The 16,127-nt window shown below is 39.8% G+C and overlaps 1 protein-coding gene across 15 annotated transcripts in view; it reads right to left on the bottom strand.

Moving 5' to 3' along the window:
* The window catches only part of LOC121002352 (sodium channel protein type 4 subunit alpha-like), a 450,413-nt gene that overhangs the window by 263,932 nt on the left and 170,354 nt on the right, over window positions 1-16,127 (bottom strand). For 10 of the 15 annotated variants that reach the window (XM_040433808.1, XM_040433805.1, XM_040433802.1 and 7 more), the window contains 5 exons: window positions 15,546-15,609; window positions 8,199-8,340; window positions 7,206-7,403; window positions 6,261-6,449; window positions 5,051-5,428 (listed from right to left, as the gene is read on the bottom strand). In XM_040433808.1, the coding sequence (XP_040289742.1) occupies window positions 5,051-5,428; window positions 6,261-6,449; window positions 7,206-7,403; window positions 8,199-8,340; window positions 15,546-15,609 (971 nt within the window). The remainder of the gene's footprint in view (window positions 1-5,050; window positions 5,429-6,260; window positions 6,450-7,205; window positions 7,404-8,198; window positions 8,341-15,545; window positions 15,610-16,127) is intronic. The other 5 variants (XM_040433807.1, XM_040433817.1, XM_040433816.1 and 2 more) reach the window with 1 other exon arrangement.

The following is a 16,127-nucleotide window of genomic DNA, read 5'->3' as shown; positions in this document are numbered from 1 at the left end:
GTGAACAATGAAATCAGAAATATCAAAGATACTGAATCTTTTCCCACAGAACTCTATATCAATCTGCTCAGCTCCTTCTGTTCTATAACTTGCCGCCTGCAGATACCACTGCATTTTGTGGTGACAGCTTCTCTTTAAGTTGAGAGCCGCAATCACAGCCTCCAAATAATGGAAAAAAAGAGACAACATTGAGTATGTAGGCAAAAGAGAGGTTAGTGAAGCGAAGAAAATGCATGGGTCAGAATGGAGGCTGCAATACTAATAATCTTTAGATTTATTTCACCTCACAGATTTTTTGAGCTCTTAGACATGGTTAGGCACACTTGTGGGTGCTGTTAACCTGTGCAGAGATGGCACAAATAGCTTGGTGGAAACAAACAATGGCAAGGGGGGGCGAATTCATTCAAATATTCATGCAACTCACTTTACACATAGAAAACCTGAATTTCCAGCTGTTCCTTTTAAGAGAATGGCATTTTGTATGATGTGTGCTGGACTTTTGTCCTGCCTATCGTAGACCACCTCGCCACTTCAGTATTTCAGAATTCGGTGCAAGACATTCCTGCTGTCAAAATTAATTTTATTGTACAAGTACAGCATGTTCTGTACTGCACCATGTAAGTGAATGCTCTGTACTATATTTGTAGCTACATCACATATAGCTGAACGTTTCCGTAAAGAATACTATGCTCACTCTTTAGTAAGGTTCTTTAACAAGACCCATCATAGTGGGACATATACAGTGCATTTGGAAAGTCTTTAGACCTTTCAAATGTTGCAGCCTTGTGCTAAAGAAAAAAAAAAAAAGGTTTCCAACATCAATCTACACTCAATACCCTAAAATGAGAGTGGGGAAAAAAAATCTGAATTTTAGAAAATTTATATAAAAGGAAAAATGAAAATTCAGACCCCTTTTATGACACTTGAAATTTAGCTCTGGGAGTCTCCCATTTCTCTGTTTATTTTTGAGATGTTTCTACACCTTGACTGGAGTCCACCTGTTGTAAATTCAATTGATTAGACATAATTTGGAAAGATACATCCTTTTCTATATGAAGTCTCACAGCTGACAATGCATATCAGAGCAAAAACCAAGCCATGGGAAGGAAAATAACTGCCTGTGGAGCTATAGATGGGATTGTAAGGAGGAACATATCTGGAGAAGGATACAATAAAATGTCTACTGTACTGAAAGTTTCCAAGAGCACAGTGGTCTCCATAATTCTTAAATAGAGGAAGTCTGGAACAACCAGAACTCATCCTAGAGTTGGCCACCCCACCGAACTATGTATGGGGGAAGAAGGGCCTTGGAAAAAGAGAGGTGGCCAAGAACCCAATGGTCACTCTTTCTGAGCGCCAAAGATCCTGTGTGCAGATGGGAAAAAACTTCCTGAAGGTCAACCATTATGGCAGAAAAGCCAGAAAGAAACCTCTCATCAGTAAAAGACACATGTATGCCTGTCTTGAGTTTGTAAAAAAGCACCTAAAGGACTCTCAGACTGCAAGAAACAAACACTGAACTTTTTGGCATCAATTCTAAACTTCATGTTTGGAGGAATCCAGGCACTGCCCAATACTATCCCGACAATGAAAAATGGTGGTGACAACATCAAGCTGTGAGGATGTTTTTTTAGCTGCTGGGGCAGGGAGACTAGTCAGGGTTGAGGAAAAGCTGAATGGAGCAAAGTACAGAGATATTAGTAATGAAAACCTGATTCAGAGTGTTCTGCACTTCAGAATGGGCAAAGGGATCTCCTTCTAACAAGGCAATGACCTTAAGCACACAGCCAAAACAACAGAGGAGTGGCTTAGGGACAACTCTGTGAATGTCCTTGAGTGGCCCAGCCAGACTGGCTATTGAAACTAATTGAACATCTCTGGAGAGAATTAAAAATGATCACCAATGGTCCCATCCAACCTGACGAAGAAGAAGAAGGCTATAATTGCTGTCAAAGGTGTTTCAACTAGGTCCAGAGTAAAGGGTCTGAATACTTATGTCAATGCAAGATTTTAGTTTTTCCTTTTCAATAAATTAGCAAATATTTCAAACATTCTGTTTTCACTTTCTCGTTATGTGGTATTGAGAGCAGAATGGAGAAAAAAAAATGTTTTTTTTTTATTTTAGCAAAAGGCCAAACATAATAAAATGTAAAAAAAAAAAATGAAAAGGGTCTGAACACTGAGCACTGTAAGCCGCTTCCTTAGCAGTATTATGATGACTGACTTCATATGTAGACCATGTAAGGTGTTGGTACGGTTTCTTTTACTACTCCTGTTTTTAAGTATCACTCTGGACCACAGATTTCAGATGTAATTTTTCTATTGCAAATTAAGTAATGAAATCCATCATGACACTAGTTTCCATAAATAAGACCTATTGCCTTTATGAATGAAATAACAGTTTTCTCATTGTGTTGAAATGCATCACTGGGCGCCTTTAGTAAAGCCAAAAGCATTCACTGGCTAAAGTTATTAATAAGCATACATGTCAGTCAGTTGTCATCCATTTATTGATGACATTCTTTCATTTACATGACCAATAACCAACATCTGTCAATTGTGGATCTTTGGTAGGGGGGGGGGGGGTTTCAGCCAAAAAATCTGTTCCATTTATCTGAATGGGACTGGGGCATGAATTTCTACAAAAAATATGGCATGTTTGAATATATCCTAAAAAAAACACACCACCACATACCAGTGATCACAATAATGCCTATAAAACAACCACATCATACCAAAGTCAGCTACAGTGCCCCTATAACAGATAATTAGTCCTTCATTACAGCCACAGTACCCCTTAAATAACCATTTTGCCCATAACACTGATACGGCCGCCTTAAAGGGGTTCTCTGGGAATTAAGAAAATAAAAATACTTAAATATTACTTTATTATAAATATATTCCTAAATACCTTTCATTAGTTATAATGACTCTTTTTGTCTAGGGAGCAATCATTGGGCGAAGTAAAATGGCCTCTGTCCTATTAGTACACACAAAATCTTTCCTAATCACACAGGAGGACAAGTTACTTCACAACACTGACCTAAAGAGCTGCCTCATCCCCCTCTTTGCTCTGCTTGTCAGGGATTATGATCCCGAATACAGCTGATAAGATCTTCGGCAGAATCACTGAATGGTGTTCATGAGGAGACATGTACAGAGAGGACAGACAGGTCAGACTGAGGTAATGTGGGAGGGGGGTGTCATCCCCACCCTCCTCTCTGTACTTCATGTCTCCTTAGATGAAGTACAGAGAGGAGGATGTGGCTAATGGGCAGCAGCACTTGTATGCAGTCTCCATTACCACAGCCCCACATTAGCCTGTCCTGTCTGTCCTCTCTGCACATCATGTGTCCTCAGAAACTCCATTCCCACAGAGATTCAGCTGAAGATCATATTAAACTGTATTCAGAACCATAACGCTTGACAAGCAGAGAAGAGAGGAGGATGAGGCAACTCTTTAGCTCAGTGTTCTAAACTAACTTGTCCTCCTCTGTGATTAGGACAGGTTTTGTGTGTACTAATAGGACGGTAGCCATTTTATTTAATCTGATGATCACCTCCCAGACAAATTGAACCATTATAACTAATGAAACGTTTTTGGGAATATATTTATAATAAAGTAATATTTAAGTATTTTCAGTATTTTTTTTTTCTTAATTCCCAGAGAACCCATTTAACATCCATAGTGGTCCCACAACTATTATGGCCAAAGAACCCCTTGATATGCACAGTCTTTCTTTTTATTAAAGACTTCCATAGAGAGAATGTCCCTATATATAAGGGTATCAAACGTAGTTTTCTAAAATATCATAGACAAATTTTCCTCACCTAAACCCTTAATCTACTCCTTAAAAAAATTACATTAAAATAATCAGGAGAGACATGAAGAGGACTTTGTGAAAATGAAGCTGAAATTCACAGTACACAGAAGTCAGCAGAGATTTTCTCAGAAGAGAATCAAACTACTACTAGTTATCTGAGTTGCAGTATATTAATAGATTTAGAAGACAGTAGCCAGCAAGGAAAGCACTATAATAATTTTGAAAAAAAAGCAAGAACCATTCACACGTCACCCCACGCACATTACACATTACAGGTACAGCTGGAGGTGAAAAAAAACACCAAAATCTTTTAAACTATCAATTAACACAGGAAGTAACAAAGACCTGGTACTGTAAGTAAAATGGTCCAACAATTAAGAAAAAGGTATCTAACCTCGAGTAAAGACTGCGTAAGCAGAAAGATTGAATAAATAGTTTAACAATGAGCATAGCATAGTTTTAAAAAATAAAAACCATCCAAGAACTTTCTTCTTCCATAAATATAAAAGTCTACATACATGTTTGGGTTTGTCACCTGGTTTGGGGGCCACCAAACTACCTGCATGCTGTCATACAGCTTGGGTTTAGAGTCCCAAACCTGCAAGCCCATCCATCCATGCAAAGAATAGTAAATAAAAATTGAACATACTGTGAGAAGAGTCTGGGGCTATTCTCCAGCAGCAGCGCTGTTGAAGCAGAGAACAGGACACCACAATTCACTACACAGGTGCCGATGAGCAGTACATGCTCATTGAACAGAGATGTACCATCCTCAGCTTCATTGGCTCAGGGTGCATAAGCAAGACTAGCAGACTCTTCTCCCAGTTTATTTACTATTCTTTGCAGGAACCTCCTAATATATCCCCACTGAACAGTTATCATTATTAAAACGGTTGTCTAGCCTTTACTAAGTGATTGGCTATCCTTAGGATTGGCCATCACTAGCTGAATGGCAGGGTTGGACACCTTGCATCCATCAATAAAGTTAATGGAAGCAGTGCTGTAGTAAGCAGCTCCCCTCGCTAGAATGTTGACGGAGCTGTAAAGCTCTAGGGTCAACTTCTAGTGACGAAGCTGCATGTGGGGGCTGGACAGAGCTAGGGATAGCTTATACTGAAGATAAAAGCCCTCTAAACAGGATGTTTTAGTAGATTTTCTATCATATGCATGGCGCTGTCTGAAGCATCTTCACTTTTTTTTTTTCTCCACGAGAAAACACAACTTACATTTTCTTCTGTTCCTGTCTTCTCCACGATGACCGCTGGCAGCTGTAATCCTCCAGGAGATGTTGGATTTGAGTACATGCCAGCTTCTCCAACCAAAGATACCACTCCATTACAATCCACTGAACTGTTTCTCTTGCCATTCTGTGTGAACCCGGGTGTATTTGGATAGGAGTTGGCACTTGTTTGGCTCTGTATACTTTGGCGTCTTCCTGCACGTGGAACGAGCAAAGATCCTCTGTGACCATAACTGGCATTGCTCCCTTCATCATCTGCAAATTCAGTCTCTGAGTAAAGGTCTCTAGGACGGAAATTAAATATGTTTCCATTGCTTTTCCTCCGTCTACCAGAGATAGGTCCAATACTGATGCCAAGTAAGGACTAAAAAATAAAATATAAGTCAGTGGCATAATAATAATGTATCATTCTCCAGCCTGATAGATTTGTACTGAATAATGCACTCCCGTGTATTTATGATGACTGGCCTGTCTGATTTACGTATGGACATACAGTTGTGTATATACTTTATAAGTATAAAATGTTCGAAATAGGGGTCAGCTATTCCCTGCAGTGTAGCTGCTGTTTCAGTCCAGTCTTGAAGGGAAGTGCCACCTGTCAAGAACTGGTAGAGTGCTCTTTAATCGGCTCCAAATTAGCTACAAGCAAATAGGTGTAGAAAGAAATGACATTTGCTCTACTTGAAAGACTAGCACAGTGGCCACTTCCTCCCGGAGAACATGAACAGGTGCACTGAGGTCATATTAATTTGCAAAGATGAGTGATTTATGAACTAAAGAGATCTTCAAAGGAACATTTAAGTAATTGACTCACTGCCCAAATTTGGATTCACTGAGCATGGTCAAGGGTTGTGCACATGAATAGGGGCCACACTGCTCCGCAACTACATGTCTATCTATCTATCTATATATCTCTTCGTCTATCTCTTATCGTCCTAGTTATCAATCTGTTCGCTATATCTACCTATAGGTTTACTGAATATGCATCTAGCTGACATTTTGTATGTATCTATCTCATATCTATCTATCTATCTCTTCGTCTGTCAATCACTTATCTTCCTAATTATCTCTTAAATGTATAATTATCAATCAATTTTCTGTATCGATAAGTTTATTACATATATGTATCTAACTGGCGTCTCATGTCTATTTACCTACTATCTATCTATCCATTTATTTATGAGTCATACAATTACCGGCTTGCGTCCACTCTCTTCATCAGATTCCCCCCTGTTAGTTCTTAGATCATCGTTATACTCATCAACTTCTGAAGATTTTTTTTTCTTTCTTCGATTTCTTCTTTCTTTGGCACTTTTGGAACTGAATGGTGACATCTCACAAGAGCTATATGATCCAGCATCTGGTCCTTTATTAGCCAGCGCCTGCTTAAGACACATTAAAGAGGCACATATGACAATTTCAGCTCAAGCTTCCCCTGAAAATAATACAGTCCCTTTTAAACACTAGTGAACCTTTATGGCTGTATACATACAGTGTAAAGGGGCCCCATAATATAAAGGGAGCATTCCTACAATAAACATTTATAGGTGATAAATGTCTGATCGCTGGTTGACCCAAATGCTGGGATCCCCAACGATCACCAGAACGGGAGCTCCAAAACCCTCCATTCAAACTCCTCCTCACGTCTAGGAGGATTTGATGTTTGTTTGCCCCCTTTTCCTACTTTTTCCATGATCCATGGGTTAATTCTGCACTGCTTAACTTTTAACTGCTTTTACTTTAACCTTGTCAGGCCTGTCCCAGCACATTATTACATCCTTTAAAATAAACTTTTCACATGGGCTGCCGCTATGGTACACACATCTTTGCTGCCGTCCCACCAGCTTATAAAATGTCTAAGTCACAGATAGGCCTAGTTTTCCAAAAATCCATTTCTATTATATTTTACATCAGAGACGTTACAGAGCAGTCGAAAACATAGACACAGACAATGCGCTGAAGTGAAGCTGGAATCTTACAGGATGTCTGCTTGGGACTGTTTGTCATTGCCATAATATCTCAACTGACATCAATGCTTCAATATAATGCACCAAGTCATTAGAAAACGGTATCAGTAATGCATAGCATGAAAGTATCACACATACAAAGCTTGGCTAAGCCTAATGTGCATTTCAACTAACCTCTTGTTCCTTCTTTAGTTGCTCCATAGCTTGTTGAAACTCCTTTTCCTTTGCTTCTGCCTCGGCAATGCTGGCTTGGTTCTGCTCTTCATAAGCCATGGCCACCACAGCAAGTATCAAGTTCACCAAATAAAATGAACCCAAAAATATGACGAAAACAAAAAATATCATATATGTCTTCCCTGCTGCTCGTAGAGTCTGCAAAAAGAAACAAAAAGAAACACAAAGCCACCAGTTGGGAGTTGTTGTTTTTTAAGCAATTTTTATTACTATCACCGCTAATAGTGATGAGAATTATTCAAATAGTTTATTCAGCTGCTTCGCCGAATTTTACAAAAAAATTCGCTTTATGATAAATTACTTCATCACGTAGCGCATTTCTTTGTAAGTAGTGGGTGCAATGACAGCCCCCGTCATTGTACCCCCTCAGATGCTGCGTTCATAGCTGATTCCGGCATCTGAAAGTAATAATACAGTGTAACATAAAAAAAATAAAAAATAAAATCATACTTACCCTCACCCATTTGATCGTCAGGGACGTCATCACTTCGTCTGGTGAGGTGACGTCATACATCACCGAGCATGGGATTTCGTGCGAGAACTTCAATCAAGATGGTGGCGGCCAACTCTTTACGCCCAAACGGATGAGGTAAATCTAATGTTTTTATTTTTTTACCGCCATTCATGGAAAACTGATTCGCTACCACGAAGCACAAGGCTTCACGGCGAATCTAATCTTCGCTGAAATTGGGATCAAATCTCAATTCGTGGAGTTCCATTCGCTCGACACTAATTGTTAATCAACTATTCAATCAAACAGTGATGAAACACAATTAAACCATGAGTACAATATGCTCTATAGGGTTTGTAATACACGGTCCACTAATTATACTGACTTTAAATATAATCCTTTATTTCGTCTTTAATAGGCAGGAACAAAAACATCCCAGATGAATGGATAAAAACTGCATTCAATGATTTCTTAGCCTCTACCTGTTGATATAAGTTCTCCCAATAGTCTTGTGTCATAAGTCGGAAAAGAGAGAGAAAAGCCCATCCAAATGTGTCAAAGCTGGTGTAACCATAATTGGGGTTTCTGCCGACCTTCAAACAAGAAAAGCCTTCAGGGCACTTCCTGTGGACAGAGCAAAGACAAGCGTATTTAGTATATTAATCATTTGTATTGTTTCTTTACACATCTCCTATATCTACTATAAGGTATATCTACTGTACATCTACTACAGAAATCCATAGACAATGAAGCAGATGAATCATAGATACAGTGCTATGCAAAAGTATCAGGCAGGTGTGTAAAAAACCCACAAGGTAAGAATACTCTAAAATAGAAGTGTTAACTGTTTATTTGTATCAATTAACAAAATGCAAAGTGAATGAACAAAAAAGAAACCTAAATCAAATCAATATTTGGTGTGAACACCCTTCAAGACATCATCAGTTCTTCTAGGTGCACTTGCACACAGTTTTTGAAGGAACTCGAGCATTTCCAATGCTCTCTCCCTATTCAAATAAATATAACCCGAGATTAATTTCTACAATTAAGAGATTTTGCAAATAGATTGAAATGTTTAATTAGCTACTGTGTTCATCGTATGGCCAACATTTATTGTAACTATTGTGAAATTCTATTTACACAGGAATGTACGTGTAGCTTGGTGTGGAGTGGGCCCGGCATGCATGTTGTTACCTGCATTCCTTGGATATAATGGAGGCCATTTTGGCACCAAAAATGACAGAAATTAAAGCAGGCCCAGCATGCATGTGGAACCTACACTCCGTGAATTGTATGGTAGCCGTCATGGCACATAACAGGGAGAATTTAGTGTTAGGAACCCGTCTTACAGAGATCGCCTTGACGTGCGGCAGACGGGCTCAAATAATTTAGTACAAAATGATTTGCCAAGCATCTCTAATTTATAAGTATAGCACTTGCAATTATTATGCAATTTTGTACTTTATTTGGTTTGCAGAGAGCTGTTGCATTGCATGTTTTGTTTTACAGTGTGGTTCTCAGCCATAGCAACGTGCCCCTGTGCTTTGGGATGTGCTGACTGACCCCCTTTTTCTTTCTAGCTTCTTAAGCCTGTATTATGCAGGTGATTGTCTGGAAGGAAGCTTGTTAGCGGTGGAGACTACTGCTATTACATGCAGCGATCTCCTCCACAGCATGGGGAGGAGAGATCGCTAATGTCATTACTCGCCCTCATACTGAATCATTGTTTGCTAGCAGCGGATCGTGATTAGACACTTTGACAGATTGGGATTTCACCATGAACGGGTGTTCGCTTGTTGATCAGGTAATCGGCGGCGGTATTACACTGCCAGCTCGTTAGCGATGATCTGCCAGAAATTCTGCCAGTCTAATACACCCTTTACTCCAATTGCATCTTGTGTATATATGTATGTGTATCATTCCCAGGGGTTAAACAAACCCTGAACTATTTATTTCATCTTAACACATATTTAATCCATGGTGAGGGTAATTCATCATGGTTTGTTAAAGTCCGTAAATCAAAGGTGAAATTGGCAGGGAATCAAGGCTACAATACAATTAAGGATACAATATATAACACAAGGAGCTTTGTGCCGCAGCCCCTAAGATAAGTAAAGCAATGAAACCTGTAATTGTCAATTAGCATACATCACACTGGGCCTCCATTCTATCATTCATATAATTTCTAATAGAAATACACAGTAACGTTCAGTCTATGTGTTTAACATTACTCAAGTAGGTAAATCTCTAACACTGGAACAAAGATTCTTCATTTTACATTGGGTTCATTTGTTAGACCAATAAAAGCTTGACCGTTGATTGGCTGGTGCGGTTGGCTTCCCGCAGCGTTGTCTTCCCCCATGTGCCACTTGTGAAATATATTAAATTGGCACAGTTATAAAGGATATTGTTCCATGTGTTGTAAATTGTAGATATGTTACAAGGCACCAAGGAGCACAGCAGACCAATAAATTGTGAGGCTGTAGGCATATACTGTAATTACTTCTGCCTTTTCAAATATATTTTTTATTAAGTTTTGTCATATAAAGATACACACAAGTTACTTAGTTGACAAAAACATTACAAAAATTACTTCTAATACTGTTAAAACTTCACTGTGTGTTCATAGGTAGCAGATATGTATGCTGAAGATTTGTAGAAATCTACGGCGGGTCTATTCTTGCTGAGGATTTTCACCCCTTTCGATGAAGAGGAGTGAAATTCACAGTAAATCCAGAGCGCAAAGGAAAAAAAAAAAAGTTTGCTCTGGTGTGCCACTGAATCTGCGGCCCATGTGGACATACCTAAACAATTAAGCTTAGAGCCTAGCTGTTGCTAAATTTCTTTAAGAATGAACTGGATAGATGTTTGCTTTTCATTAGGATAGGCCTAAACTGCTGTACAAAAACTCTTTCAGAAGAGTCAATCAATAAAGCTGACGAGTGACATATTATCTTATGACCTACAATTTTCATGCTTGTATCATGTACCATACAAGAAAAAAAACATACTTCAGCAGCTACAGAACCTCTTTTAGGCCCCATGCTCACGACCGTATCCGTTTTGCGGTCCACAAATCTCCGATACACAAAATATGGATGCAGTCCATGTGCAATCTGCGTTTTTATTTTTCAGACGCATTAACTTCAGTGGGTCTGTGGTCTGGATGATGATCCATGTGCTTTCCTCCTCCATATGTCCCCTCTGTAAAATGATAGAACATGTCCTATACGTGGCTGCAAAATGCAGACCACGGACTATTGAATCCATTCCACAAAAAATGTGAATGCTACACGGACAGTATCCGTCTAAATTCTCAAAATCTTTTGTATGCATATAAGGTATTGTCAATGGGTTTATTTATAGTGAGAGTGAAATTCATTCAATCTGATTTCCTGCCAGCCATTGTGAATATGGCTCATTCATTCTGTCCAATATAAAATTAGATGCTACCATAAAAGAGAAGATATCTACTGTCAGAATGGGAAGAATTATTCTGATGGAAGAAAATGGATGTCCTACCATAAAAGAAGGTGTCTTGTCAGAGAGGGAGGTGTGCCGCCAGAGAGGAAGGTGTGCTGTAAGAGAAAGAGGTGTGTTGCCATAGAGGAAGGTAATTTGCAAGTAAAGCCAGATAGGTAGGTGTTTTGCCAGTAATGTGAGGTGTGCTGCCAGAGAGGGAGGTGTTCTTCCAGTAATGTGAGGTGTGCTTCCAGAGAGGGAGGTGTTCTGCCAGTAAAGGGAGGTATGCTGCCAGAGAGGAAGGTGTTCTGCCAGTAATGGGAAGTATGCTGCCAGAGAGGGAGGTGTTCTTCCAGTAATGTGAGGTGTGCTGCCAGAGAGGGAGGTGTTCTTCCAGTAATGGGAAGTATGCTGCCAGAGAGGAAGGTGTTCTGCCAGTAAAGGGGAGTGTGCTGCCAGAGAGGGAGATGTGCTGTAAGAGAAAGAGGTGTGCTGCCAGAGAGGGAGATGTGCTGTAAGAGAAAGAGGTGTGCTGCCAGAGAGGGAGGTGTTCTTCCAGTAATGGGAGGTGTGCTGCATGAGAGTCAGGTATGATGCCAGGGATGGAGTTATGCGGTCAGAGAGGATGGTGTGCTGCCTGTCATGGTCCCTCCTGTGACATAGGTTAGAAGATCTGACAGACTAGCTGCATGTTAAGTTATCTGACAGCCTATCTGTTTTTACTTGTTGCAGTGTTGTTGTTTGGAATGACCGCACCTCTTGTCTCAGGTGTAGCTTGTGGTCATCACTGCTTCTCTATTTAGTCTGGACTCATACTTCATACCATGCGGTTGATATTATCTGCCTGGAGTTGGAAGAGCTGGTGTGTTGTCCTCATCTGAGTTGATGCTCATCCATTTTCTATTGAAGATAAGTGTACTTGCCTTTGTTTTTTTATTTTCCCCTTTTGCTCATTGTTTCCTCATCTTGCTCATCTGGGAAGGAACCAGTGGTCTCAGACCCTGTCACTACACCTAGGCATTTTCAGGGTTTCTAGGGCCTAGGTTTACGGTGTATGAATATTCCCACCTTCAGGGTCTATTCATTCTGACAGGAGTCAGGGCTAGGTTTAGGGTTTCCTAGGTGGTGAGCTTCTTCCTTTCCCTAGCCGGGAGGCCTAGTTTCGGGTCATTTTCCTTCTGTGGTCATTCTGGTGTTCCTCCCCTCCACCTATATTGTGAAACTGCCAGAGAAGCAGGTGCAATGCTAGAGATGGAGGTGTGTTGCTAGAGATGGAAGTGTGCTGCCAGAGAAGGAGGTGTGCTGCCAGAGAAGGAGGTGTGCTGCCAGAGAAGGAGGTGTGCTGCCAGAGAAGGAGGTGTGCTGCTAGAGATGGAGGTGTGTTGCTAGAGATGGAGGTGTGAGATTATAGAAGGTGGTGTGCTGCCAGAAAGAGAGGTGTTCTGCCAATAAAAGGAGGTGTGCTGCCAGACAGTCAGGTATGCTGCCAGAGAAGGAGGTGTGCTAGCAGAGCAAAATGTGTGCTGCCAGAGAAGGAAGTGTCTTTTGAAGGAATGGAATTGTTCTGCAATAGAGTCTGGTATGTAGTCAGAGGGGAAGGTTTGCTTTCAGAGAAGGAGGTGTGCTGCCAGAGGGGAAGGTGTGCTGCCAAAGAGGGAGCTATACTGCCATAGAGAAGGAAGTATGCTGCCACAGAATGAGGTGTCCGACCAGAGAGGGAGGTGCGCTGCCAGAAAAGGAGGTGTGATTCCAGAGAGGAAGGTGCACTTCCAGAAAGGGGGGTGTGATTCCAGAGAGGGAGGTGTGTTTCCAGAAAAGGTGGCATGTTGTCAGAAAGATGTGTTGCCATGTGGTAAAGATGCTCTGCAAATGGCCTTAAAGAGGACCTTTCACCATGTCTGTTTTAATAGCTACATGCACTGCCCATGTAAAAACAATTCTGAAGCATCTATTCTTATGGCTTTATGTTGTGCCATTACTTTTTTATTCCTGCTAGAAGTTATGGATGAATTGCTAGCAGTCTGCAGTAAGGGTACAGAGGGGAGGTAACCAGTTGAGGGGGTGTACCTGCACAGACTCACTCTATCCAATCAGTGCTGCCATTTTCATACTGTGCAGGCACACCCAACTTGTTACCTCCCCTCTGTACTCTTACAGCAGACTGATAGTAATTAATTTATAACTTCTAGTACAAATAATAAAGGAAAGGAACAAAATGGAGCCATAGAATAGATGCTCCAGAATTGTTATTACATGAGGAATGCATGAAGCTATTAAAACAGGCATGTCAGGAGCGGTGAGAGGTCCTCTTTAAAGTCATAATGCACCTGTACTAATAAATTAGAATGCAGTATGTGTATCACTTGCATTATTTTATCTTATCCTCTACCTAGTTTTATGGGTTTTGATTCTTGGCACATTGATCGTGATCTAACGCCAAAACACATAGATCATCATCAACCAAAGAATTCTACAACTATTCCCAGAGGGGTAAGCAAAAAAAATCAAAGGTTAAAGCCTGCAGCAAAAATATTGAGTTAAGTAGCAGGTACTGTATAATGCATTAAATACCCTTCAGAATGATGACTTAATGTAAAATCCCATTGATCTGTTGACACTCCTTCTCTGCATATTAGTTATTACACTGACAAGGACACCTAACCTTTCATCATTTGGTGGATGAATTAATATTTTTAATTTCTCTAATGATTGCAGGAAAGAAGACATGTAAAAATGACCGTCACTATCATTACTAGTATTAGATTGTGTAACTAATGTTACATACAGAATAACATAATCTCTGATACAATGAGCACTTCCACCCTAAGAACACAGTATTACTAGCAATGTGTACTGGCTTAAGCAGATGATACATGCAATATAAAAAAATATAAAAAAAATAGGCTGTATCAACAAATCAGCAGATACTTGATCATATACCGAAAAACCATTGACCAGTATGCTTAATCAATTTCCTAGTAAATAATCATTCACGGCTTTTAAGGTTTGGTCAATAACACCTTTTATCGTCATGTTATTTTCAGTTCCTATATTCTGTGCTGACTTATTTTTTAACATATAGCAGGTGGCTGCTGCCACTAGAGGGTGCAGGGGAGCTTACTGCATACTGTGTTACGGGATTCAATGTAGGGGAGTAAGCAGTGCACTCCTTATCTCCCCATGGTGGTGACTGCAGGCATCCAGAAGGTTATATCATAACTATGCCCATGCAGGTGACTTTACTATCAAGATACATTATAAAATAAATTATCAGAGAATTTTGAACCTATTTAGACAAAAAAAAATACAAAAACAATGGCATTGAATGGCGGAAATTCACAGCTATAAAACTCAAAATACTTCACTTTATTGGACCCATTCAATTCGACAAGGTGTATTGCACACGGTAGTAGTTACATTTCTTAGTATGTGTGTATATTCTTCTGGATGGTCCACAGCATTCAATTATTTTGCTTCCTGTCATCACAGGACGTGCAACAGTAATCGGCCTTAGTTATTATCTGTCACTTGTAAATAATCACAGGTACGTCAATAGGACATGACCAATCATGAATCCATGAATATGGCAGATTGCTCACATTGTAGATTGAGTAGGGCTTCACATATTGGATCCATCTAAATTCTGACCAAGCAGAAGTTCAGCTCAGACCCTATGCTTGTAGCTTGGAACAATACATATACTGTTTCTGGTGAAACTACTATAATTTTTCATTGGGGAGTCCTTTAGACTCTCTAAAGACCAAGTTTGTCACTGATGCTAATTGCCAAGCAAAGCTTGATAACGTTTAAGCCATTGCCTATCACGATACAACGGAGCCACGTGGTGACACTGCTATTTGTCCAGACTACTGTAAACCACTCAAATTAACATAATTGTTTTTTTTTGTGTATTTATATATACTTTTTTATACATTAAGATGTAGAAGAGAAGCAGAAGGACCTGTGGTCTATCTACTGCTGAGTTTCTTTAAAATGAATAATTCTTCCAATAACATACGGGTTAGGCTTGTGCACACATGCAGGTACTCCTATGGGAATGGTGAGCAGCTGCGAGAACACTCGATTGCAGTTTACCTTGGAAGCAAACAATAAAATTGGCCAACAAAAAGCAAGCCTGCTAGGATTCTCTCCCACTACTGGTACAACAGGCCAGGCATGTTACATATCCCAGTGTAGAAAATGTAGTGGTGCCCTACACAATCTATACAAAAAGCTTCTCAGAAATGGGCATACTATTACTTTCACTCACCTGGCCTGCCAATGAAAATGCATTACAAGCTCTGTGGCAGCATAGTAATATAATATATCATTATAATAAAATATCTAAATTTCCATGTGTTACTTACCCGGCATCACTGCTATTCCCACACAGTAAAGCGTCTTTTGTTCCATTCTTTATGTAGATATTTTCTTTAAAATATAAAAATATGAATTTGTGATATAATAAAAGATACAGGATACATACTATAATAAAAAAAATGAATATATCATACACTAAACAATACAATAGATATTATAACCCAGTATTGCTAGAGTAATCACACATTATTCATTCAACACATTTTTACAGAGTGAAAGAACATTCCCTAAAGAGGTTTTCTGGGATTACTATGGTTTTAACAGATATATTCATATAATTGCTTACGTCCTGTACATCTTCCCCATGCTTTATATCACTTTGGACTCTCCTGACCCGTTTTCGCCATCTAAATAAATCCCTCTGGTTTGTTTCCATCCTGTATGTAGCGCTTCCTGTTGCTGCATCCAACCAAACCCATGATGCACTTCTTTCTTCTATGCCCCCAACAACGCCCAGCTAGTTTATAGCTCCTCCCACCCAGCTAGTGACATAGACACTCCTATAACATCACAGGATATAAGAAAGAGCTGCATGGACATGGTCATGTGATCACAGGCCAGAACGAAGA

The sequence above is a fragment of the Bufo bufo genome, chromosome 5 (assembly GCF_905171765.1).
Source record: "Bufo bufo chromosome 5, aBufBuf1.1, whole genome shotgun sequence".
Classification (NCBI taxonomy): Eukaryota; Metazoa; Chordata; class Amphibia; order Anura; family Bufonidae; genus Bufo; species Bufo bufo.
This window is presented reverse-complemented; position numbering and strand designations above follow the sequence as displayed.